This window comes from Ochotona princeps, chromosome 15, assembly GCF_030435755.1.
Source record: "Ochotona princeps isolate mOchPri1 chromosome 15, mOchPri1.hap1, whole genome shotgun sequence".
Taxonomy (NCBI): Eukaryota; Metazoa; Chordata; class Mammalia; order Lagomorpha; family Ochotonidae; genus Ochotona; species Ochotona princeps.
The window spans coordinates 49,012,788-49,037,485 of record NC_080846.1 but is presented as its reverse complement, the minus strand read 5'-3'; the positions used below and the strand labels follow the sequence as shown (position 1 = coordinate 49,037,485).

The 24,698-nt window shown below is 41.3% G+C and overlaps 1 protein-coding gene across 4 annotated transcripts in view; it reads left to right on the top strand.

The window, feature by feature from the left end:
• Nucleotides 1-4,129: 4,129 nt before the first annotated feature.
• The window catches only part of ANKS1B (ankyrin repeat and sterile alpha motif domain containing 1B), a 1,050,054-nt gene continuing 1,029,485 nt past the window's right edge, over nt 4,130-24,698 (top strand). For 2 of the 4 annotated variants that reach the window (XM_036492291.2, XM_036492289.2), the window contains exon 1: nt 4,130-4,551. In XM_036492291.2, the coding sequence (XP_036348184.2) occupies nt 4,418-4,551 (134 nt within the window). In that variant the 5' untranslated portion in view covers nt 4,130-4,417. The remainder of the gene's footprint in view (nt 4,552-24,698) is intronic. The other 2 variants (XM_004583128.3, XM_004583127.3) reach the window with 1 other exon arrangement.

Below are 24,698 nucleotides of genomic sequence, written 5' to 3'. Positions count from 1 at the left end.
ACACTTAAGATCACAAGGTTTTAGAAAAGTTGCCAACATTGTGCTTTGAGTTTCCTTTAAAAGATGATGAGGGTCAGACTTTGTGCCAGGCACAGGGGAAACTTAAGTGGATGACAGAAAGCAGAAACCTGGTCTACTAACCAGAGTATGGTATCTTCATATTCTATAATCTGGACCTGTTGACTTACACTGCCTATTTTAGCCCCATGATGCACAATAACTTGAGGATTCCAACAACTGCACTCAAATTACAGGGCTATGTTGTCTTCCTCTGGCTGATAATGTCACACCACAAGATCTCTTCTTTTCCTTTTGTGGACTGCAAACAGATATTGCTATATAATTTAAAGATTGATCTGGATTTATGTTCATTCAGTTTCTCTCCTATTTCTAAGAAGATTTATTTCTTCAATACACTTCCATACACTGTGTCTTTGATCTCCTATGGCAAGTCTTAACCATTAGTTCTTTCATTAATTAACTCCAAGAGAAGTGACTTGTAGTTGTTTGCAAAAAATATATATCCAATTAGATTTGTGTACATCAGATTTTAATATAAAGAGCTCAGAAATTTTGTAGGAATATTATCTGTCTCATAATGTCTTCAGGATTAAGTCAAGTGAGACAGAGTCTATATGTGATACATGAGTATGACACACTTTTAAGCATTTTAATCATTTTGAGAGGTGACAAGACAGACAGATCTACCATCCACAGTTCATTCCTCAAATGCCCTCAGTATCTGGGGTTGAGTCAGGGTGAAGCCAGGATTTGGGTACTCAATCCAGTTTTCCCATGTTGGTGGTAAGGGTCAAACTACTTGACTCAGCATCACCTGCCATCCGTCACCTCATCTGTTGCCTACCATCATTTGCTGCATTAGCAGGAAGTTGGAACTGGCAGGCAAGCTAGGACTCAACCCAGACACTCTAAATAGTAGGAGATATGGACATCTCAAGTGGTATCTTCACCGTGTACCAAAATTCTGCCTAATATTACATATTTTTTCAGGAAGAGAATATTGGGGTTGGAAATTTTAGTGGCGATCAGACATCAGTTCTTTACAGGAGACACAGGCAACTCATGTCAGAGTGCTGGTTGGAGTACAGGCTGCCACATTCTGATCTGCTCCTTGCAAATGCATCTAGGAAAGCAACAGCAGATGGTCTAAGTACTTGGGTCCCCTGACACCCATTTTGGGAGACCAGGATAGAGTTCCTATATACTTGCTTTGACTTGCCCCAGATGTGGTCATTTGAGGAGTAAAACAATGGGTAGGTCTCCTCTCAGTCTTTTTAATCAATTAATCTTATAAACAAACACACAAACAAAAAAGCAACACAATAACCAAACCTAGGTATTTATTTGGCTCCTTTGGGTTTCTAGAAGAATGCTTTCATTTTTAAATATTCATGATAGTTTCCACAGAGCCAAAGTCTTTATCTTTTTTTTTTTTTTTTTTAACAAGAAGCTGTAAAGTAACTAAAAGCAGAGTTTGGAGTTGAAAAAAGTGACATGTCAGTAAGTAGCTGGAGTTATGGAACTGATATAAGTATTACTAAATGATTTTTCCCATTGGGATTATAGGATTCTGACAATGATAATTCAGGGGTATCTACTCACCAGCTCATCCATGAGTAAATGCTGTTTGTGAAAACTGTGATCTTTAAATTTTTTTCTGTACAACTGAATATTTACAGTATATTCATTATGCAAGAGGAAGGAAGATCCCACTATGCCATCTTCAAAATGATTTAACACCCCTGGGATCTTTTGTTTTTTCATACTTTATCTAGCAGTTCCATAATGTAAGGGATAATATTATTATTGCCACATATCTCTTTATGATTGAAATAGATTCTATAGGGCCAGCACTATGGCATAAGGAGTTAGGTTGCTTCTTGTAGCACTGTGCCAGCATTCCATTTGGGCACTGATTCAATTCCCAGCTGCTCCACTGCCGATCCAGTTTCCCACCTGCACCCCCCTACCCAATTCCCCTGGGAAAGCAGTGGGAGATGACCCTAGTGCATTGGTCTCTCGAGCCACGTGGGAGACCTGGAAGAAGCTCCTGGCTTTGGGGAGCTTCTTTCTCTTTTTCTCCCTCGACCCTCACCTTTCAAATAAATAAAAAAGGTCTTAAAAAAAGGTTCTACAAGCAAAATCAAGTTCAAGGTTAAGACTGTGAATTTAACCTAGTGTTTAAAACATCCATAATCCCTCATCAGAATACCTGGGTTCAATACCTGGCTTCAGCTCCTGAGTCTTTGCACCAATGCAATCAGTAGGAAGTAGCATTAATGGTTAACATGATGCCACCCGTATGGGAGACCTGAATTGCATTCCTGGCTTCCGGTTTTGCTCTAGCCCAGCCTCAGTCAATGCAGGAATCTGCGGAGTGAACCAACAGATCAGCAGATGGGAGCACAACTTTTTTCCTTTCTCTAAAACAAGCCAGAGAAACACACACACACATACACACACACACACCCGCTTCCTTCTGGAAACCTCTTGGGTAGCCAGCATTCATTTTGAAATATACAAATAAAATCTGCGAATATTAAAATGTATAAAAATGTTCAAAATGCACTTTTTTCCTGCTGTCTGAATATCATATGCATCCACCCCAGTATTGTGCTTGGAAATTTTGCCTTGAGTAAGCAGGCGGTGTCTGATTTGCGCCTCGGCTCAGTTCCTTTCCAGCTGCTCATCAGTTTCCTCATCTGGATAAATAGGGATAAAGAGCAAACCCATTGCATGGTATTATTGTGGGAGGCTGAGATAAATTAAGGAAAACAGTTGGCATTGTGCTTGATACAGAAACGACTCAGCAAATGCTTAGTATAATCTTGTCCATTTCACTTGCCTGGGGAAGGGTATGATGTCTCCAATGAGTCATTTCTGGGGTCAGGATTTACTCAGACACCTACTCTGTGCCGCTCTGAATTGTTATTTCCTCATGTCTAAAATGGAGATGGTGTAATAATATCCAGTTCACTAAGGTTGCTGGCAGCCAGGTGCCCAGTATGTCCTTTTCCTACCAAGTGACTATCAACAAGTTGACATTTATGAGGTCTATTTCAAGGATACTGCAAAGCACAAGGTGCCACAGGAAGTTTCAAAAGACAATAATTGTGTATTCTCCATCACGGGCAAGGAAAGCATCTCACGGAATCAAGCCAACCACGCACAATGAATTGCTGATGATGTATGCAAATTAAAGTGGATCTCTAATCCATGCCCACTTATATATTTCTCCCCCAGTTGTGGATGTGGAGGAATTTTCAATGAGGGCTTTCTCCCTGATACTTTCACAAGTCAGCAGATCTCCAAAGCTCGATGAAAATAGGGGCTGATGAAAGACCATAGCCAAAGTGGAACAGCCACAAACCGCTCAGCGAGCAGTGCCGTGGAAAGTAGGATGAAACAAAGATCCGCTTCTCAGCCAAGGGCAGTCTCTTCTGAAGGGCCAGTCAAGTTGTCTGGACCCGGCCCGAAAGCAGCTACCCAGGGCTCCTACCCAGCTTCGCCAACCCCTCGCCATGGAGGATTTTCCCTCAGCGCCGTGACCGACCCTACGCGCGGGGGCCGCGGCAGCCCGGGGAACTCCAGTCCTCACAGAGTTAAACCTCCTCCAAGGAGACTGGAAGAGGGAGGGTCCCCGCCCACGAACACGGAGAGAATCTCGTGCTTGCGCCCCGCCCCCCGCCCGCCCACCTCAGGCCGGACGGCGGGCCGCACCTGCCCGCGCGCGCACACGCCCCCCGCGCCCGGGCCTGCCTCAGCCGCTGCCGCCGCCGCCCTCGGCACGCGCCCGCCGCGGCGCGCCCGCCCGCACCGCCCGCACCGCTCGCACCGCCCGCACCGCCCGCACCGCCCGGCCTCGGCGCGGGCCACGGCCGCCGCCGCGCTCCTCCCGGCTGCGGGCCGCGGACACCGTCGCCGCGGAACCGCCGAGCCGGCCCGCGCGGACGCTGAGGAGAGCCCCGGGCCCCGGCGTGAGGGAGCGCGGGCCGCTGTCGCGCCCGCCCGAGAGTCCTCACCGTCCCCCTCCCGCTCCTCCAAAGCACCGCCTCCCCGCCGGGTCCCCCCCAACGAGCCCCTCACGCTCCACCCGCGGGGACAAGGCCTCGAGAATTCAGGGGAGTGGCTGGCTGTGGGGGGCGCGTCGCGGCTCCCGGCTCGGCTGGCCCCCTCTTGCAAGACATGGTCTGCTCCCCATTGTAGAAGCTGCGCCCCGAAGAGGACTGAGAGAGTGGTGTTCCCGGCGTGGGGCTGCAGGCATCTCTCCGTGCGGAAGCCCTCGCAGGATTTCGGGGTGGGGCGGGGAGGGCCGAGGATTTGGGGGAGTGGGGGGTGGGCGGGGAAGAGGACCCGAGGAGGGGAAGGACTCTGTGGAGGGAGTCGCTGAGAGACTATGGGGAAGGACCAGGAGCTGCTGGAAGCTGCTCGCACTGGAAATGTGGCTCTGGTGGAGAAACTCCTCTCTGGCAGGAAAGGAGGGATCCTGGGCGGTGGATCCGGACCCCTGCCCCTGTCTAATCTGCTAAGGTAAGGACGGGCTCCAGGTCCGGGGATGGCACACCTCGTTATGCTTTGTGATGGATCCGTCCTCCTTCCTCCTCACGGTTCTTGCACCTGCTGGCTGCCAGCGATTCATTCTTAAATTAGGTAGGAAAACAGACTGTGTGTGTGGAGAGGAGGCATGAACCTCCTGGGCAGGCTGGTGCTTTAGGTTCTTTGAGGAATTTGAAAATAGCCTTCCATCAATGCGTCAGTCAGCTACTTTTCTCCGAGCTGTGCTGCAGAACTTGTGCAGGTGCGAGTGATGAAAATTGGCGTTCCACCTGCTTTCTGTCAGTGTTTATTGCAATGTTATTTGCAGCTTCCAATCCCGTCCCCTCCTCATTTTTTTTTTTTTTTTTGTCTATTTAAATAAAACTGGCAAGGAAGCTATTGCGTGCATACAGTTACTCTGCAACAGTCACAGCCTTGGATTTGCTGCTCTGGTCTCTTGCAGAAAGCTTTTGCTGTGCTGTGGGTTAGGGTCCCCCTTTCTCAGATGAAGAGGGTGAACCTTCTGATGAGATGTCATAAGTGTGTGTGTGTGAGAAACTTGATGGGGCCGATTAGGCAGCCCCAGCACTAGTTGCAGTATTAGGATGGATCCGACTGAAACTTGGTCATTTTAGCTCAGGATGAAGCCTGTCAGGTCAGGATTGGGGCAGTGAACCCATCGTAGAGGCCTTCCAATGTGAAAATGCTGCAGGTGAAACAAATATATCACTCCAAGTTTGTTTCAAAGACGACGGTTAAAAAAAAGTCAAGGTGTTTATTCCATAGCTGGTACCTTGGGAGTAGCAGAGTTGATCTGCATAATTGAGAAACTTAAAACTTGAATTGATAGGCAAATGAACTCAGCTGGGACAGAGGAAGCCTGACAAATATTCGTTAGATAAAATTGAAGGAAAGCTCTGTTAGTTTGTAAAATCACGGCTATTCAGTTTGTCCTGGATATTTCTGGAGTCATCGTTCATTGTGTCTCTTAGGAAATCCACCTATTCTTTCTGCAAAAACTTTAAAAAGCTCAGATGAATTTTTTCCCTTGAATTTTGAAAACTTTCATGGGCCGCTTTTGTGGTTAATGCAAACTTCTGAGTGATAACATTGTATTCTTTGTAAGTTCTCAAAGGTCTTACTGGTTGGACAGTGCAATTCATTACAATACTGGCTAAAGAGAAAATGAGAAGTGCATATTACGGTGAAATGCATTTAGTTGGAAAATATTTGCTGAGATTTAAAAAAAAAGCCATGTAATACATATTTGTCGACAGTGACATTGTATTGGAATGACGGTTCATTTCAGAGCAATGAATATTTATGGGACATTTTGCCAATAGGTGTTAGAGTGATGACCCGTTTGTGTACTGTCTTGTCGAATGTTTTTATTTTCAAACACAGTGTGTGCATATTTCAGTTTACAACTCAACTGTCTTTAGGCATAGGTTATTTACAGAAAAGCAACTAGTATTGTTGCATTTTTAAGTCACAGGTAAGAGGAGTACTTTTACTAATGCATCAATTGGTTATAAAAATAACTGGCGGGCCCCACGCGATAGCCTAGTGGTTAAAGTCCTCGCGTTGCACGCCTGGGATCCCATATGGTTGCCGGTTCTAATCCCGGTGGCCTTGCTTTCCATCCAGCTCCCTGCTTGTGGCCTGGGACAACAGTTGAGGATGGCCCAAATCCTTGGGACTCTGCACCCGCGAGGGAGACTCTGAAGAGCTATTGGCTTCGAATTGGCTAAGCTCTAGCTGTTGCTGTCACTTGGGGAGTGAACCATCAGAGGGAAGATCTTCCTCTCTGTCTCTCCTCCTCTCTGTATATCTGACTTTCCAAGAAAAATAAATCTTAAAAAAAATAACTATGGCAAGAAGCCTATATACTGAGGGAAGTTTCTCAAATAACTGAATAATAGAGTGTTTGGGAAATTTTTTTTGGAATTTAATTTCGAAGAAGACTGTCTTGACAGAATTCAAAGGCAAACATCTTTTCAATGGTCCTGTTCCAGTTATGTCATTAAAAAAAAAACAAGGATAGATATCAAATATAGTAGCAGGCTACCAGCTATTTAATGCTGATAAACCTAAGCAAAGAACCAAAATTGTGGCCCACAGCACTTAATGTTGAAAGACATTAAACAAAATACCAGAATTGTGGCTCACAGTGTACATCTCTTTGCTTGTTTGTCAGAGGTAGCAGTAGTAGCTCTACAACAAGAAATGCATATAAAAAAACATACCAAAAACTGTGAAACTAAAAACATGTGTTCTTTTAAGTGGTTTGTTCCAAGTTGTAAAAATTGCAAAACCATTGACCTTTAAACTTGCTCTCCCGCTAACTGAGCAACTCAAATGTTGTCGTTAAAGGGAATAGCTGTTGCAGTTTGGGAGTTGGAATTTTGTTCTTGGGATGGTCTGTGCATAAAATGAGATTTCTAAAAAGGCACGTTTTATTTAGTGATCACCCTATTCACAAATGATTGTCATTAGAAATCTACTTGCAGGGTAATAGAAAATGTACTCTGTTCACCACTGAGCATAATGACACTTGGGCATTTTTCAGTATTTTGGAATGAATTGTGGAAGAAGAAGTCAGGCATGTTTTCCTACTTGCCTTATCACCTGTGTTGTGTAATAGTAGTGTCAGCCCTATACTCCTTTTTTACCTGTATCATCTCATTCACTTCTTACATTGACCTAAAGAAGTCAATCTTCATGTCACAGATGAAGGACTAAAGAGACAGGAAGATTAAGAGCTTGCTCAAGGTCACATAATTAGAATGGCAAAGATATGAAATCCTGTGTTTTAAATTTGTCTTACCATGTCTTCAGTGTTTCTGAATTTATTTTATTCACAAAAGTTTAAGGACACAAAATACTGAGATACTCTAATTGGAAGACTTTTACCATGAATAATATACTTTAAAAATCCTAAATTTTGTAATTTTTTTGCTTTACCTAAAATGCATAATTTCTTTCCTTTGAGAGTTTATTGGGCAAGAACTTTGCTGAAGATGATTTTGATGATGAATTATTACCAAGTGAGTAGTAGCTTTATAAAGGATGATGCTGCAAGTGTTGACAGCAAAAAATGTCCTTGAATAAATGCAAAACCCTTCTAAGCCTCTCTGAAGCATTTAACTCTATTTCTTATGACTTTACTTATTTAAAAAAATTAAAATAAAATTATTGAAAAGGCATATTTACAGAGAGCAGAGACAAAAAAGATCTTCCATCTACTGTTTCACTCCCCACATGGCTGTGACTACTGCAGTTAAGTCAAAGTCAGGAGGCAGGAATCCTCTCCAGGTCTCCCATGCATGTACAGGGTCCTAAGGCTCTGAGCCATCCTTTGGTGCTGTCCCAGGCCACAAGCAGGGAGCTGGGTGGGAAGTGGAACATCTGGGACACGACCTGGCACCCATATGGGATGCTAGTGCTTGCAGGCGAAGGATTACCTAATTTATGTGGTGAGACTTTTGCACCGGCATTGCAGATGATGTACCCTTTTAAGCGCTCCGTTGACTAGAACTGTTCTATGGTTTTGGGCAGCTCTACTTATTTTAAAAAAGTCTCTTTTTTGTTGAGCTAAAATCTAACTGCTATGATTTCCAGAAATTGGTGCTAGGTTGACTTTCTGGCCCAATACAAAGTAGTCTAATTTATGTGCTGTGTGCATTAGCAGGAACAGAGGTTGAGAAGCTAGGACTTAGAACTGGCTGGCATCACAAGCAGCAGCTTAACCCGTGCACCACAACGTCAGGCTCACATCAAGAATTTCTGGGCATGTCATGGTGGTCACTGTCTCTGAGCATATAGTGAGTTAACACTTCCAGATCCTGTTGTTCCCACTATGGGCCTGTGAAGCCATGTGCTTATGAATGTGTTTGTTGTCTTTAAATTATTCCCCTTACATTTCCTCTAATTTTTTTCAGTTTGTGTTGGTGATCTCCATAGATTTCTTCAGTTGCTGAGTCTATCTTTAGCATATTAACTTCTCTGCATCATTTGTTACTTTAATAAGCACTTTTTCTACAACCAGGGTTTAAAACACCTGAAATATTCCCAAAGAACCTCTCTTGAGCTTAGTATAAATTTTAAAGTAGCAAACTTTGTACAGAACGTTTTCCCAAACATTAAAGCCACTTAATAAAACTGTCAGCCACTTTTCTACTTTATGCCTGTGAAAATATTGTGAGATATTTTATCCATGACCTTTCTAAATCCATGCTGTGTTCTGTTTATGCCATTTCTTTGATCTACTTCTTCAGTAGCAAGTCTGTAAATTCCACCCAAATCAGGCTACTTTATTCTTCCCTATATCTGGTAATGAACCATTGATAATTCCTCATATTGATGAGAATTCCCTCTGCCCTCTTGTATCTAATTCTTCTAGGAATGGATACTTAACACTTTTGTAAATCGGCTATGTGCCTCTTATGATCTCTGGAGCTTCAGTAATCTAACATTATTTATCTTTTCTTGTTTGAAAATGATTCTCGCTAGGGAAGGTAGGAACAAAGCAGAATCAGATTCTTGGTATTGTTAGATATCACAGGAAATCCTCCAGTGCTCTGAAACCGTCTGCAGTTCTGCTCTGTTAGAGCTTGAAGTTACACTAAGAATCCTTTGTATACCTTCTCCCTTTCCTAAACCTACCTGGAGACATTTGCCTCTTTTCTGGGCGGGTGTAAGTTTCTCTTTTATGTTTGTTTTCAGTCATAGCCCCTCACTACCCTCTTTTGTCATTAAAGAAATCAGCTCTTCAAAGCCCATTGGAGCATTCAAATGAGTTTCCCCTCCTCTTGCTCCAGAGTACATGTGAAATTTAATTTTACTTACATCTTTCATGTAACAGCTGAAAAACGTTTTAAAACCTCTCTTGCCTTGTGACAATTACTTTTTGTCGTAAACAAAAATCATTCAGTCTTAAAATGTATATTATTATTATTGGCTGAGTCTAGACTTAAGGATTGTTTTTGTACCAAAATGGCAATAAAAAATTTATTAGTGCCTCAAATACATTTGATTTCCTTAATGCCTCAGTGTTGAGTACTACAAAAAGCCTATTTAATAAATTCCTGAGTATAAACAATTCAGTTCTTAAGATACCTATGTGTGTGGCCTGGCGTGGTAATCTAATTGCTAAAGTCCTTGCCTTGCACGTGCTGGGATCCCATACGGGTGCTGGTTCTAATCCTGGCTCCCTCCCTCCACCCCCAGTTCCCATGCAGCTCCCTGCTTGAGGCCTGGGAAAGCAGTAAAGGGCAGCCCAAAGCCTTGGGACCCTGCACAACTGCATGGGAGACCAGGATGAAGCTCTTGGCTCCAGGCTTTGGATTAGCTTAGCACTGACCACTGGGGCCACTTTGAGAGTGAGTCAGCGGATGGAAGATCTTCCCCTCTGTCATTCCTCCTCTGTATATCTGACTTCCCAATTAAAAAAAAAAATCTCAAAAAAAAAAAAAAACCCACCTATGTGAAAGCACAGATTAGTAAGAATAGGGAATTAATCTGGTCAACAAAAACATAAAAAGTTTATAAAATTTTGGGATTCAGGATTCAGCTTTTATGAAGCTTTTGGTGATTGGTACAGGTAAATAAGAGACAACTAAGATCTGTTGCCATTTTCACATCTATTTGGGTAATTGTAGTTATTGACACCTTCGTACAAAAAAATCACTTTTCAGGGAATAAAACAGATTGGTTAAGCTGCATGAAACTGTTGTATCTATAAAAATAGTCAAGTTGCAAGTGGGTTATCTATTTTAGATAGTAATGATGTTTGAAGCGATGATTGCATCATTAAGTTCAGGGAGCTGTGTCTGCCAGAGTGAATAGTGCAGTGCCAGCTGCATGATGGGGAGTAAGGAAGGAGGAGAGGGAATTGAATATTGACCTCTTTCTCCACTGGGCATGGATTTCAGCTTCCTCTTCAGAATTGGGAGGATGATAAATAGCAGTGAACTAGAGTAGCCAGCCAGTGACTGCTACTCAGCCGGTCCATTCTTTCTGCTGAAGATTGAGTTGAAAGAGTTGCAGAGAGAAAGAATGATAGATACAATCCTCTGGTTCACTCTCCACATGGTTGCAACAGCCATGTGGGAGCTGAATCTCCCACTGGGGTAGCAGGGGCTCTACACTGCTTTTCCTAAGCAGGGAGCTGGACTGGAACTGGGACAGACAGGACCCGAAATAATCCCCCTTATGGGATGCTGGTGTTATAGGTGGTAGCTTTACTAGCTGTGACACAGTCCTGGCTCCCAACCTGTCCCAGTTCTTAGTCTCTCTGCTTTCTTACCATTGATGGAAGAGTTGAGCCGGTTTTCCCTCACATTAAGGCCGACAGGTGCAATGTTCAGCAGTTGTCTCTTGACTTTCGCAATTGAACATCTCAGGTTATAGTTAACAATTTGATTAGTTTAATTCTATACTGAAATCATTTCCCTAGTTATGCATTCAGGGTAGTTTTTGGAAAATTCTTTCGAGGAAACTGTTGTAGCACATTCTTCCTGATATTTGTCTAGTAGTAGAAGCCAGTTGTAATGCAAATCAGGATTAGAAAAGATTAATTTCAGCTTATGAAGCCTGAAGGTAAGGTGTTTAACGAATCTTAATATCTTTGGTTTTCCATGTTGATCATGCTGTAGAATCGTTTCAGTTGATTAAAGTATGGTAAATTTTGATTTCTCATCATATGCTAATAGTGTTTGTTGAGAAAGTAGGAAGCCTCATTCTCGTTTCTGTTCTTTCCCATTGAATTACACGGTCATGTAAACTATATGGGTAGGCAGAGACAATGCCAGTTGGAAATCCTGCGAACTTCCTTGTGTAATACAGATCTAGAAACTCTTCCTAGAATTTAATTTTCTTCTTTTTTTTTGTAAAATAGCAAGTGAATTTTATGTTTATGCTACACTTGAGTCTTGAAATTGATCTTTGAAAGTGTCTTCAAAGATGTGATCAAAGGATAGATTTTGTTTTCCTCAATTTCTTCTGCTGTTCATCTCTGTATCTGTTTCTTATGAATAATGTCTTGTTAATATGTAACATGTCTTCAAGGATCTGGTTATAACCAGATTTAAGAAAACAGAACTTAGATTCACTTGTGTTGCAGTGTTAAGTAGACTCTCTTTTACATGGTTAACTATGCATTGTTTGCTTAGTCTTTTTAGACTTGTTGCCGTTGTTTGATCAAACTGGATCAAGTCTTGATGGATGGATACGGGCAAGAGCATCGAGCCTCATTTCTTGCTGTATGCTCAATGTTTATGTTTTCCATAACTACATTTTCTTTAGCCTTTGTTGTCCAGTTCTCTCTCTCTAATGACAGCAAGTTCTCCCTGGCTGAAATTTTTGTGCCAGCTGCTCCTTTCTGAAGAGGATAATTTTGTGTAAGGAATTTAGGTGGGATGGTTTTCAGAAGTAGAATATTGGACCTTCGAGGATTGGATATTGGGGGTCATTTATCCTTCCTTCTAAGGAAATGGAGTATTATGGGGATAGTGATAGAAAAGCCTTTTGCTGCTCATTTGTCCCTAGAATTTTGTTATGTTTATATATATTCATCTTAGGAAAATATGGTATTTATTGGGTACTTATTGCCAGAAGTTATTTCTTTTTTTTTAATTATTATTTAACTTCATTAATTACATTGTATTATGTGACACAGTTATATAGATACTTGGGTTCTCCCACCCCTCCCCAAACCCTCCCACCATGGTGGATTCCTCCACCTTGTTGCATAACCACAGCTCAAGTTCAGTTGAGATTCCCCCATTGCAAGCGTATACCAAACACAGAGTCCAGCATCTTATTGTCCAGTCAAGTTCAGCGGCTTCTTAGGTATACCCTCTCTGGTCTGAAGACAGAGCCAGCAGAGTATCATCCCAGTCAATTGAAAGCTCCAACATACCATCAGCAAAAATTTACATCATTATGTAATTAATTGACATAGTAATGAGTAACCAATATGTTAAAAGTAAATGCGAGTTCCCAGCCACCTTCTGTGACCACCTCACCTACACTTCAATTTTAGTTTATACACAACATATAACATTCAAAACATAACATGTTATACATAACATCATATCATCTTAAATTAAGGCAAACATGTGGTATTTAACCTTTTGTGATTGGCTCATTTCCCTTAGCATTATGGTTTCCAGTTTGGCCCATTTGGCCACAAAGAACTGCATTTTGTTTTTTTTAATAGCTGAGTAGTATTCCATGGAGTAGATGAACCATAGCTTTCTTATCCAATCCTCTGTTGATGGGCATTTTGGTTGGTTCCATGTTTTTGCAATTACTGATTGTGCTGCTATGAGCATAGGAGTGCATGTTGGTTTCTCATAAAACAAGTGTTCTGGATATATTCCTAGGAGTGCTATTGCTGGATCATACGGTATGTTGAATTTGAGTTGTTTGAATATTCTCCATACTGATTTCCATAGAGGCTGTACCAGCCTGCAGCCCCACCAGCAGTGGAGTAGGGTTCCCTTTTCCCCCGCAACCTCGCCAACAAGTGTTGTTGGTGCTTTTATGCATGTGGGCCAGTCTTACTGGCGTTAGGTGGTACCTCATTGATGTTTTAATTTGGATTTCCCTTATTGCCAGGGAACTTGAGCATTTTTTCATATGTTTATTTGCCATTTGGGTTTGTTCCTTTGTGAAGTGTTTGCCCATTTCCCATGCCCATTTCTTGAGTGGCTTGTTTGTTTTGACATTTTGGTTGTTTTGTAGCTCTTTGTATATTCTGGAGATCAGCCCTCTATCACCTATGTCGTGTGCGAAGATCTTCTCCCATTCTGTGGGTTGCCTTTTTACTTTGTTGATTGTTTCTCTAGCTGTACAGAAGCTTCTTAGTTTGATGAGGTCCCAATTGTTTATTTTGGTCTTGATTTCTACTGCATTTGGAGTCTTTTTTAGGAAGTGAGGGCCTACCCCTAAGTGTTCCAGTGTGTTTCCAACATTTTCTTCCAAAAGTTTGAAGGTTTCTGGATGTAGGTTTAGATCTGTTATCCATTTGGATCTGATCTTAGTGTATGGTGAGAGATGTGGATCTATTTTTTTGTTTCTGCAGGCTATTAACCAGTTGTCCCAACAGCATTAATTGAACAGACCTTCCCATTTGCCTGGATTGTCGTTTGTCTTTTTGTCAAAGATTATTTGGCTGTATCTGTGTGGGTTTCCAGAAGTTATTTCTTAAACATTCATCATCAATGACAAAGATATGGAATAGAATTATATAACTGAAATATCTATTGTGGTTTAAAATTAAAACTCTTACATATGTATTTTTTATTAAAGAAATTTCGTGTTGCAAGTTACCTTCAGTACATATATTATTCCGTAATGTACAGGGTAAGGTATTTGAAGTTGACTCCAGGATCCCAATTAGCCTTCTTAAACTTTTAAGTTTTCTTTCTCTTGCATAACTTTTTCTTAGTCGCTTTGGATTCTTGATTGTTAAGAAATTACTAATATGCATTTGAAATGTATTATATATTCTGCAGATATGTGAGATATGTATATGGTATTTTGAATCTACTGAAAAACTGGAATATTTACTTACAGAGTTCTGTTTTGTGTAGATGTTTTCCTGTAGTGTGGAGACTTGGGAATGAGTGGGTGTGTGTTTGGGGGAGCAGTGAGAATTATGCAGGAGTGTTCTTTGGCTTGGTAAGCCTCAGTAGTAGGGTAGTGTATAACAGAATTGTTTAATGTAGGTTTCTTTGTCTGTAGACTATATTGACTGTCATTTCAAAGGTTTAAAAAAACTAGGAAGATGTAATCAGAGGGAAAAAACAAAGAATTTGTAATGGTTACACTATTTTTAGAAAGCATTTTCATTAGTTTGTATTATGCTATGCATCATGGTGTCCTTAGATTAAACTTATTAATCAGAGAATCAAGTGCTATTTAAGTAGCCCAAGAGTGGATCAGAATTTTTGTAAAGAACTAACAACTAAAGATAGTGACAACAAAGCATGATCACGTATTGTTTCAACAAGTATTTGATATCTTATTGATTCCAAAACTGAATAAGATTAACTCTGCCTACTGCCAGTACAAGTAGGATGAAGGAACAGGTATATGAACAAGGAGTTAAAATACCGTGGGATCTGTACTACAGTGGCTCACTGAGAACAAGGAGGAGGCCCTCTTCCTTTCTCCTGGGAGGAATAGGCAAGGGAAAACTTCAGGGTGAAGGTGATAGGTTAATCTTGTAGAAAGAGTTAGAGTTTGCCATTTTAACAAGTTGGGAACAGGACATTTGAGGCAGAAGCAGTATATTCAATACGTGTGTGAAAACAAATAATGCAATTTGAGCAATTATAAGCAGTTTGCTATGCAGAGGAGACTGAGGGAATTTTAACTTTATCCTGAAAGCTGTGGAAGTCCGTGACTTCCCTGTCCCCCATTTTCTTTTTGTTGTATCATTGGTTCACTTATGATAATAGTATGACTGTGTTTTAAAAATTTAAATAAAGCAGCCCGGCGTGGTAGCCTAGTGGTTAGCCTTACACATGCTGAGATCCCATATGGGTGCCGGTTCTAATCCCACCAGCCTTGTTTCCATCCAGCTCCCTGCTTGTGGCCTGGGAAAGCAGTCGAGGATGGCCCAAAGCCTTGGGACCCTGCACACATGTGGAAACTCAGAAGAAGCTCTGGGCTCCTAGCTTCGGATTGGCGCAGCTCCGGCTGTTGTGGCCACTTGGGGAGTGAATCAGTGGACGGAAGATCTTCCTCTCTGTCTCTCCTCCTTTTTGTATATCTGACTTTACAATAAAATTTAAAAAAACTTTGAATAAAGGACATAACACTTTCTGATCCTATTAGTAAAACAACTTAAATATTTTTAACATACATAAAGCCTTCAATTTTGTGTCCAGAATTTTTCTTTTTTCTTTCTAAAAGTTTGCTTACTTGAATTTTAGAGAAAGAGGAAAACAGATCCACTGGTTTGCTCCCCAAATGGTCATGATGACTGGGAGTGGACAAGTCTGAAGCCACAAGCCTGTAATTCCATCTTGGTTTCTCACGTGGGTGGCAGGGGACCAACTACCTAGGGGATCATCTGCTTTCCCAGGCACAGCAGCAGGGAGCTGGATTGGAAGTGGAGCAGCTGGGGCTTGAATTGGTTTTCATTTCGGATGCTGGTGTTGTAGGCAGCTACTTAACTTACTGTGCTTCAACACCAACTCCTAAATTGTTCAGTTAATAGCATATCATAAATGTTCACTGTTGTTAGAATCATAATCCTTTTAAAGATATAATAGTATTTTATGTAGTGCAGAATTATCATAGATCTTCTCTATCAGAATTACCTATTTTTTGTGATTATTTTTTGTTAAAGTTTTGATGATCTTTACACAGTTGATTAGGGCTCAAAGGGTCAAAGGCTACAGGAAAGTGGCTAAGACCATTATTTCCACATTCGCTTTTTTCCTTCCTGTATCTGCTGGAAGGGGAGAGACAAAGGGAGAAGCCACACCCACCCTCTCAATTATCCCAGGGTCCCCAATGTGGGGCATGCTCTGAGGGCACTGCTCAAGTGGTTTGATAGTTCAGCTGTTCTGAATTGCTGGCAGTGTCGCCATTCCAAGCACAATGAAATCTCTTCAGAATCCACTGGCTGACATAGTCCACCTTAGCGTTTCCACTTGCCCAAATTTTCACTGTCAAAACTTGGCTAGGGTAATTGATCAATTTGTTTTGCACTCAGTTGTGGTATCTGGTGTCCTATGCAGGCTCCAATGTACATTAACAGATGCCTTTTCTGAGACCCACAGATCCTTATTACCTAATCAGTTCCCATAATGCTAGATATTTGGATGATTTTGAACTTATTGTTAATGCAAGTAATGTTTATAAGCATTATTTTCCATAACAGAGCATTCTTATGTTGCATATCTGGAAATAGAAGTGCTAGTATTATATACCCAGCTTTATATTGGCCACTCTACATGCTTTATATTCAGTCTCCACAATAATCCTACAAAGTCATTATTACTAATCCTATTTTTAATCTGGTACAGAGGACCAGGAAATATGAATAACTTGCTCAAAGTTATAAAACTAGTGAATACAGATCCAAGGTTGAAATTCAGATATTTCTGAGTCTGACACAATGACTTAATTGACTAATCCTCCCCCTTACAAGTGCCAGGATTCATATGGGCATATGGGCATCAACTCATATCCTAGCTGCTCCATTTTCCATCCAGCTCCCTGCTTGTGTCCTGGAAAAGCAGTGGAGTATGGCCCAAAGCTTTGGGACCCTGCATCCATGTGGGAGATCTGGAAGAAGCTCCTGGCTTTGGATCAGCTCAGCTGTGGCTGATTAACAGGTCATCTGGGAGTGAACCAGTGGATGAAAGATCTTTCTCTATGTCTCTGCTTCTCTCTGTAAAAATGCCTTTCCAATAGGAGTAAATTAAAAAAAGAAATTCAGATATTTCTGATTATAGATCTTTTTGTGGTGTTATGTTGCTTTCTAGTTTGTTAGGAATAAATGTCTGACCCAGGTTAAAATGTGAAAATACTCATATAATTCTCATGTATATAGAATGTATGCTTTTAAATAGTCATATAATAGCATATTTAGTTCCTACATGATCTTTGATCTTGTGCCTGTCATGACGTTTTAAAGTATGAGAATTTGTCTCTTGATAGCACATGAACGCTAAACGTAGTACAGAATATACCCTGAAACTAGAATTGCTTTTTTGACGTGTAAATCACCAGTTGCTGATAATCACGATGGTGGCAGAATGGATGCATTTGTTACTAAGTGTAGAGCAAAGATCCTGGCAGCCATCACTTCATTCTTGCACTACCTCTCAGGTGAAGGTAAAGGAACTTACAAAGTTGGGCTTGAGAGGAGCATGTTCCCCTCATGACCTTGCATCATGGCTGGTCTGCAATGTCCATGGTCCTCCTTTGATTGCTTGTTGGTGTCATATCCTTTGGGGAATGTTGAAGTACGTGTGAGCTTCAGTCAGTATGGGAGTCAGATGTAGGTGAGTTACTTTTTATTTTCCCCAAGAATTATTTTATCTGAAAGGCAGATTTACACAGAGAGGAGAGACAGAGAACATTACATCCTTTGGTTCACTGCCCAAATGGATGCAGTGGCCAGAGAGTTGTGCTGATCTGAAGCCACAAAAAACAGGAACTCCTTGGTCTCCCACATGGCTGCAGGAACCCAAGGACCTAAGCCATCCTCTACTGCTTTCACAGACCATAAACAGAGCTGGATTGGAAATGGAGCAGACAGAATTTGAACTGGCACCTCCATGGGATGCTGACACTGCAAGTGGAGGATTAGCTTGCAAAGCCACAGTGCTGGCTGGCCGTGACAGTTACCTTTCACTATATATCTGGAGTTCCTGGGAAAGAAACCCTTTGAGACTGAACATCACAATGTTATCTATAGAAAATAAATCAGCTGAAGAGTCCAGTAATTAGAACCTTGTAGCACTGATAATAAATGACCTTGTATGACTGGCTACATCATTCCCTATATTCAGTGAATTACTTTATCAAGCAGTTGAGTAGGACTCATAAAAGCAGGCAAGGAAAGCTTGTGAAGGGAGGGATGCTGGGAGGGAATCTGGAGCCTGCATGTGCATTCAAGACACTTTATAGTGGTTCAGTGTCAAACTGCTTGTTCCAACGCAAGTGACAGAGGTAAAGCTGTTTTAGACTGTTTCTTCGTCTGCCTAACGAGGCTGCTCTGGTGTGGACATCCTCCTGCTCTGGCTTGGGCGCTGTCCTCCTAATTGGCCACTTCAGCTTTCTTCTTTTCACTGATATGTCTGTCTGGTTTTCTCTGCCTGCCTGGTTTTCTCTGCCTGCCTTGCTTAATGGCTTCAAGGATGGAATTGTTCAGGAAGAGAAGAGAAGTGAGGAGGGAGGAAAACAGAGATAGTGGAAGAGGAAGTGGAGGATGGTAACGTAATATTCTTTTTATCTGTGATAGTGATGGGAGTGATGACAACAATAGTAACATCTTTCTAAGTCAGCAAGGCATGTGATACCTTGTACTGGAAGAAAATGAGTCAATGGGTGACTAATAGTTTTCGGTAACGTGAAGGTGAGAGCCAAAGCCCAAGTATTGTGTGGTAAATTCTCCTGGACATCAGTTCTTCTTTTGGAGGGGATGTGATGATAATTTGTTAAATTGGTCAACAGTTCGCATTTTTAATGTTTTTTTCTTTCATATATATTGTTGACATATTTTAGTTCTTCAGATTGAAAAAAATATATTTTGCTCTGTTTAGCTGAAGGTCTTTCTTTAGAAATGTCAGTAGAATACATTGCCAAGAATTTCAGGAAGATGATGATAATGCAGAAAAGAGTTACAGATGCATGGAGATAGTAACTCCCTGAGGAAGTTGGATTTGCAGAATTTTTTTTAAAGATTTATTTATATTTATTGCAAAGTCTGATATACAGAGAGGAGGAGAGACAGAGAGGAAGATCTTCTGTCTGATGGCTCACTCCCCAAGTGAGCACAATGGCTGGAGCTTAGCCAATCCGAAGCCAGGAGCCAGGAACTCTTCTGGGTGTCCCACACAGGTGCAGGGTCCCAAGGATTTGGGCCTACCTCAACTGCTGTCTCAGGTCACAAGCAGGGAGCTGGATGGGAAGCAGGGCTGCTGGGATTAGAACCAGTGTCCATATGAGATCCCAGCACGTTCAAGGTGAGGACTTTAACTACTATGCTATTGCGCCAGGGCCCGATTTGCAGAATTTGGTAAGTGATGAAGGTTTTAGTAGGTGGGTTTTCTTATCCTATGATATTCCCACTATGATTTTTTGATTTATTTATTTTTATGGGAAAGGCAGACAAATAGAGGAGGAGAGATACAGAGAAAGATCTGTCTGTTGATTCACTCCCCAAGCAGCCACAATGGCTGGATCTGAAGCTAGGATCCAGGAGCTTCTTCCAGGTCTCTCATGTGGGTACAGAGCCCCAAGGCTTTGGGCAGTCCTCCATCCAGGTCTCTCATGTGGGTACAGGGTCCCAAGGTTTTGGGCAGTCCTCCACTGCTTTCTCAGGCCACAAGCAAGCAGATGGATGGAAAGCAGGTTGCCAGGGCATGAACCAGTGCCCATATGGGATCCCAGTGTGTGCAAGGTGAGGACTTTAACCACTAGGCTACTGCATTGGGTCCAATATTCTCACTATTATTTTTAAAATGTCACATAAACATTATGTTCAGAAACTGACCAAGTGTATTTTAGAAGATAGGAAATATGCATAGGCTTTATTAAAAAAACAATTGTTCCAAATGAACCAGGATGGTAAGTAATTTACACACACATATTTTTAAAACAGGAATCTGTAATTCTTAGAAATATACCTAAGCAAAGAAACTCCCAGGAAACTCTTCATAAACATTTTCTACAGCTGTAAAATAAGATTGTTCTCACAAAAAATGAGAAAAGTAGTTGAGGGTATTGCAGGAATAATTCATTGCACTAATTTTCTATGCTTTGAAAGTCCATTCAGCTTCTCATGCCAAATTCTAGAAAAAAAAATAAACAGGATTATCTGTTGTTGCTTTCCTTGTGTAGGATTGTGGAACAGTGGTCAGAATTCCAGTTTTAGTGCCTGAGAAGTAGACAAGGCTGGACTTAAAATGATGTAATTAATGTAAAGATTAGTATCTTAATGTAAAGAATAATATAAAGAGAGGATGGCTCCTATTCTTTCTCTTTTCATGGTGAAAAACACACATTTAGATGCAGAAAGCTGGATGCGGTTTCGATGATCCCAGTTTTGTTGGTGATGTCCAGAGCGTCGTAATCGGGGGCCAGCCACACGTCTGCCTTCTGTCCCTCAGGTGTGACCAGGGTATTGAACCAGCCACACGTCTGCCTTCCTCGCTCCCTCAGGTCTGACCAGGGTATTGAATTTGGCCGCATCAGTGTCATAGCTTCTTTGCAGCTTGCTTGATCCAGTGCTTGTTGGCCTTGACATCCACAACGAACACAAGCGTGTTGTTGTTTTCTGTCTTCTTCATAGCAGAGTCTGTGGTCAGGGGAAACTTGATGATGGCGTAGTGGTCACGCTTGTTTCTCCTGGGGGGCGCTCTGTCGAAGGTATTTGGGCTGCCACCACAGGTGTGGCGTGTTGGACGCCAGCAGGTGGATGACGTGGTGGCTTGTTCTTCTCGTGGCTGTGGATACCTTTCAGAATCGCCTTTTTGGTCTTCAGAGCCTTGGCTTTTTGGCTTTAAGGTTGGCAGGGAGGAGGGGTATTAGGAGCTTCGTCTTTCCCTTCGGTGCCATCTTGGTGAAAAGGGCCCTATTCTTTGTTAACCTTCTTGTTTTCTCATAATCAATGCCTCTAGTAATAACACGCAGCCTTTTTGCAGTATTTGTACCTCACTGTCCTATTTTTATAGAGACCTTTAACATGAGCAGAAGTTGTTCCTAACTTGGGAATGAATTTGTGGCATTCATTGGCAAAATAAGGAACCATGCAGCAACTTGTCTTAGCTGTCCCATGTTAGCATTCAAATGCTCTCCCAATCTCATGTGTATTGGCACTAATAGATACTTGTTTTCTCAGCAGTTCAATCCATGCTGTTATCATCATTTCTCTGATGGATAGAAAAGATCTGTAATACTCCTTGGAAGTCTTGCTTGCTTGTTCTTCAAAGGGAAATAGGAATTTATATGACTGGAGAAGTCAGTATCCTGTAATCAAGGAAAACTTAAAAACTGCCAGGCCATTAGGAAAACTGGGAAAGAAGGCAACGAGGTTGGGGAAGGGGAGTGGATGAGTGGAAGAATGGGGTCTTGTAGCCTGATCTAGGAGGTCTTTGAGTCCAGTTTCACGGTTGGGGTCATGGGTGTGGTAGGATGAGGCAAAGGAGACAAAACTCAGAAAAGGAGCATGTGGAAGAAATATTTTTTTTTTTTACCTCAACTATTTTGTGAATTTCTTGAACGTATACACTCAAAGCAGTGGTCTTTCTGCACTTCATGTTTCACACTTGCTATATGTTACTCTTGGCTTCTTCAAAGAACCAGAACATGTGATACAATCAGGCACCTTACCTAAGGCCGCAGTGGTCTTAGGAGCAATGTTGTAATTGCAAAGTCACTCAATAGCCTAACTTTTTTTCTGTAGTTACTATTTGTTTAATATGCATCTATTTTTGATCAATGATAAGAGACTCTTGTGCATTCTTAGTTGACTCTGCGCTTAGACCTGCTGTAGCAACATAATCTAATTATAAGTTTACAAAGAGTCAGACACATTCCAAGATTTCTCTTTTTTCCTTTTTAGTTGTTAACATTTCTAGGTTCCCTGGTTCTTTCTCTCTGATTTGCTTCCTTGATAGTTTAGCTGTTTTCCCTCAGCAACTTGGCTGTGTCAGCTTTTGTTGCTAAATGCTGTGGCCAGGAAACTAGGAAATACCCTGTGACTAAGAGGAAAGAGAAAGGCTGCTTAAGGAAAGGAAGGGTAAGTGAGAGAGACATGGTTTGGTTATGGTTTTGTCATGGTTTTCTCAAGGCACTTTATGTGACTAATTCAGTTAAATACCTGTACAGTCGGATTGTCTGTCTTGGAAGTGTATCAGGGAACCTTGTCCTGGATAGGGGGATACAGCCTAGAAAACGGTAAAGTTTATCAACAGTGATTCTCAGATTTCTACATTTGGCTTTTAAAAGCTTGTTACATGATTAAACTTGTGTTTTTAATATGTGTCTTTGAAACATTATTTCTAAATACCCACACATGAGAATCTTAAAAAAATCTATATTTTCACATTTATATAATACACATTTTATTCATATTTTACATCTCCTGCTCTTTTTGCAAATAAAGTGCTCATTTTGGCTGTTTTCCAGATATGACAGTTGGTGGACATGCTTCAGTAGAGAAAAGGAAATTTTCCCTGCTTATCTACTCTCTCCCTTCTGCCCAAGATAGTGTGTCTGTCAATTGTGACCTGATTTTGAAATAATTTATTAAATGGAGGGATGCATGATGTTATTTAAAATTTTGATATGACATTGAGTTTCAGTCCCTTATAATAAGGTTTTGACTAAATAAGTGAGGTATATTGCTCATGGGAATTTAAAGATTTCTTAACTTCTTCAGTGAATTTGATTTCATTTAGTGTCAAATATAACTAATGTTTACTCAGGAAATTAAGCACGCTTGTATATTCAGAAGATGAAGAACTCTGTTTTTTTTCTGGCCATGAGAACACTATTTTGGAAATATGGTTATATAGTTAAGAATGTCCTTCTATTATTAAGTTAGCAGATTACTAGAGAAAAGTAATAGGCAGATTTATTATTTTCATTAGGTATAGATGCATTTCTTTTTTGTGCTAAAATCTATATGCAGTTCATAATTTAAGGTTTTAAATGTATAATCTTTTTGAAATTGGGAGAGTAGTTTAAACAAATGACATTTCTTTTAAAAGGCATGCTCCTTGGGGGTGGACATTTGGTACAGCTGTTAAGATGCAACTTAGGATGTCCACCTTTATATCAGAGCCTAGATTCGGGTCTCAGTTGTGCTTCCAGCTGCAGCTTCTTGCCAGTGTGCCTCTTGGGAGGCAGCTTGTCCAGTTGGATCCTTGCCACCCACATGGGAGACCTGGATTGCACTCTTGGCTCTCGTTTTCAGCCTGGCCCAGTTTCTGCTGTTGCAGGTATTTGGGGGAGTGAACCATTGAGAGACAGCTCTCTTTATTTGCTGTCTCTTTTGTCTCTCCCCCTTCCTTTACCTTTCCAAAACCATAAAAATTTAGAAACTGTTTATTCAAAATAAGCAACAGACTGGGATTTTTCTTACCACATAAAATTATTTTGGTTTAAATAAATATTTAAAAAAATTCTATCCTAAACCTGAATCTCTAATCCATTCCTTTCTCATACTCTAGATTTACTTTCTCCAGTGCCCTACTGAACCGTCTCCCCCTTGGTGGAAGCGTGGAACTCAAATGCTCATTAGCTATACCCATGGTTTTTCTCTGTTCATTGTGTGACTCCTTTGTTGGTAGGGAGCTGCCATTTATGTAAGCCAGAAATACTGGAACGTGCTTGACCTTACTCGCATTTGTTCATTGTCACCACCTCCAGTACTAACCTTATCCATCTCTTCCTTCTTACGCTATTATAGGAATCGCCTAAAATGTATTACTCTTTGACTTAGAAACATGCTGGTGGCTTTCTACTGCTTTAAAGGACAGACACTTTGGCATTCATTTCAGGTTCTTTGTGATTTGGTCCCTTCCTGCCTGCCTCATTTTTTGACTGCCTTTCTTTGCTGTGCCTGGTATTGTTAGCAGCTACCGTAGACTCACCTATTGCTACCCCCATGGATATCCTTCTTTCCCTGTGTGCTCAGTGCAGCCCTGTTCAACCTCTCAAATCTAGTATAATCATGACTTCTGGGGAGCTCTTCCTAGTCTCCATTTCCAGTGCTTCCCTGGCAACTTATATACAATATCTGTTTTTAGCACTAAGAACTTTGCATTCCAATTGTTTGCTTATACTTACCTTTCCCAAGACCCTGAATTCCTTTAGATCTGAGATCTTGGCTTAATTATCTTTTTAAAGCTCTCTAGAAATAATATAATTTTATGCCTAGAACGTGTTTAAGAGTCCATTCAGAAAGTTATTGAAGAAATAATGAGTAAGCAAGAAATAGAGCACATACTAATGACACATGAATTGGACTGTGTCCTTTGTATTAGTTGTTGACTGGTAACATAACGTTGGTTAGCAACCTCAGTGCTTAGAATAATTAAGTATAATTTGTGAAAGCACATAGGTGCTGGCGACTGTGCTCTTTGTGCTGGACATGTTAGTTTGTGGGACAATGAGACTCAGAGATACTTAATAACTTGACCAAGTAACTAACTTGACTAAGTAAGTAACAGAGTTGCATTTAGAAATCAGGGCTTCTTGGATTTCACGTGTGCTGGATGGGTGCTGCATTCATATCCAGTACAGGCAAGGGGCAGAGCTGGCGGGGGGATTAAGGGGCTGGTCCCCTCGCCGGTCAGCTACTCCCACTGGAGAGTGTGGGCTGGGATAGAGACAGACCCGACTAAGCAAGGCTGTAACACGTGTGCGCTGCATGTGGACTA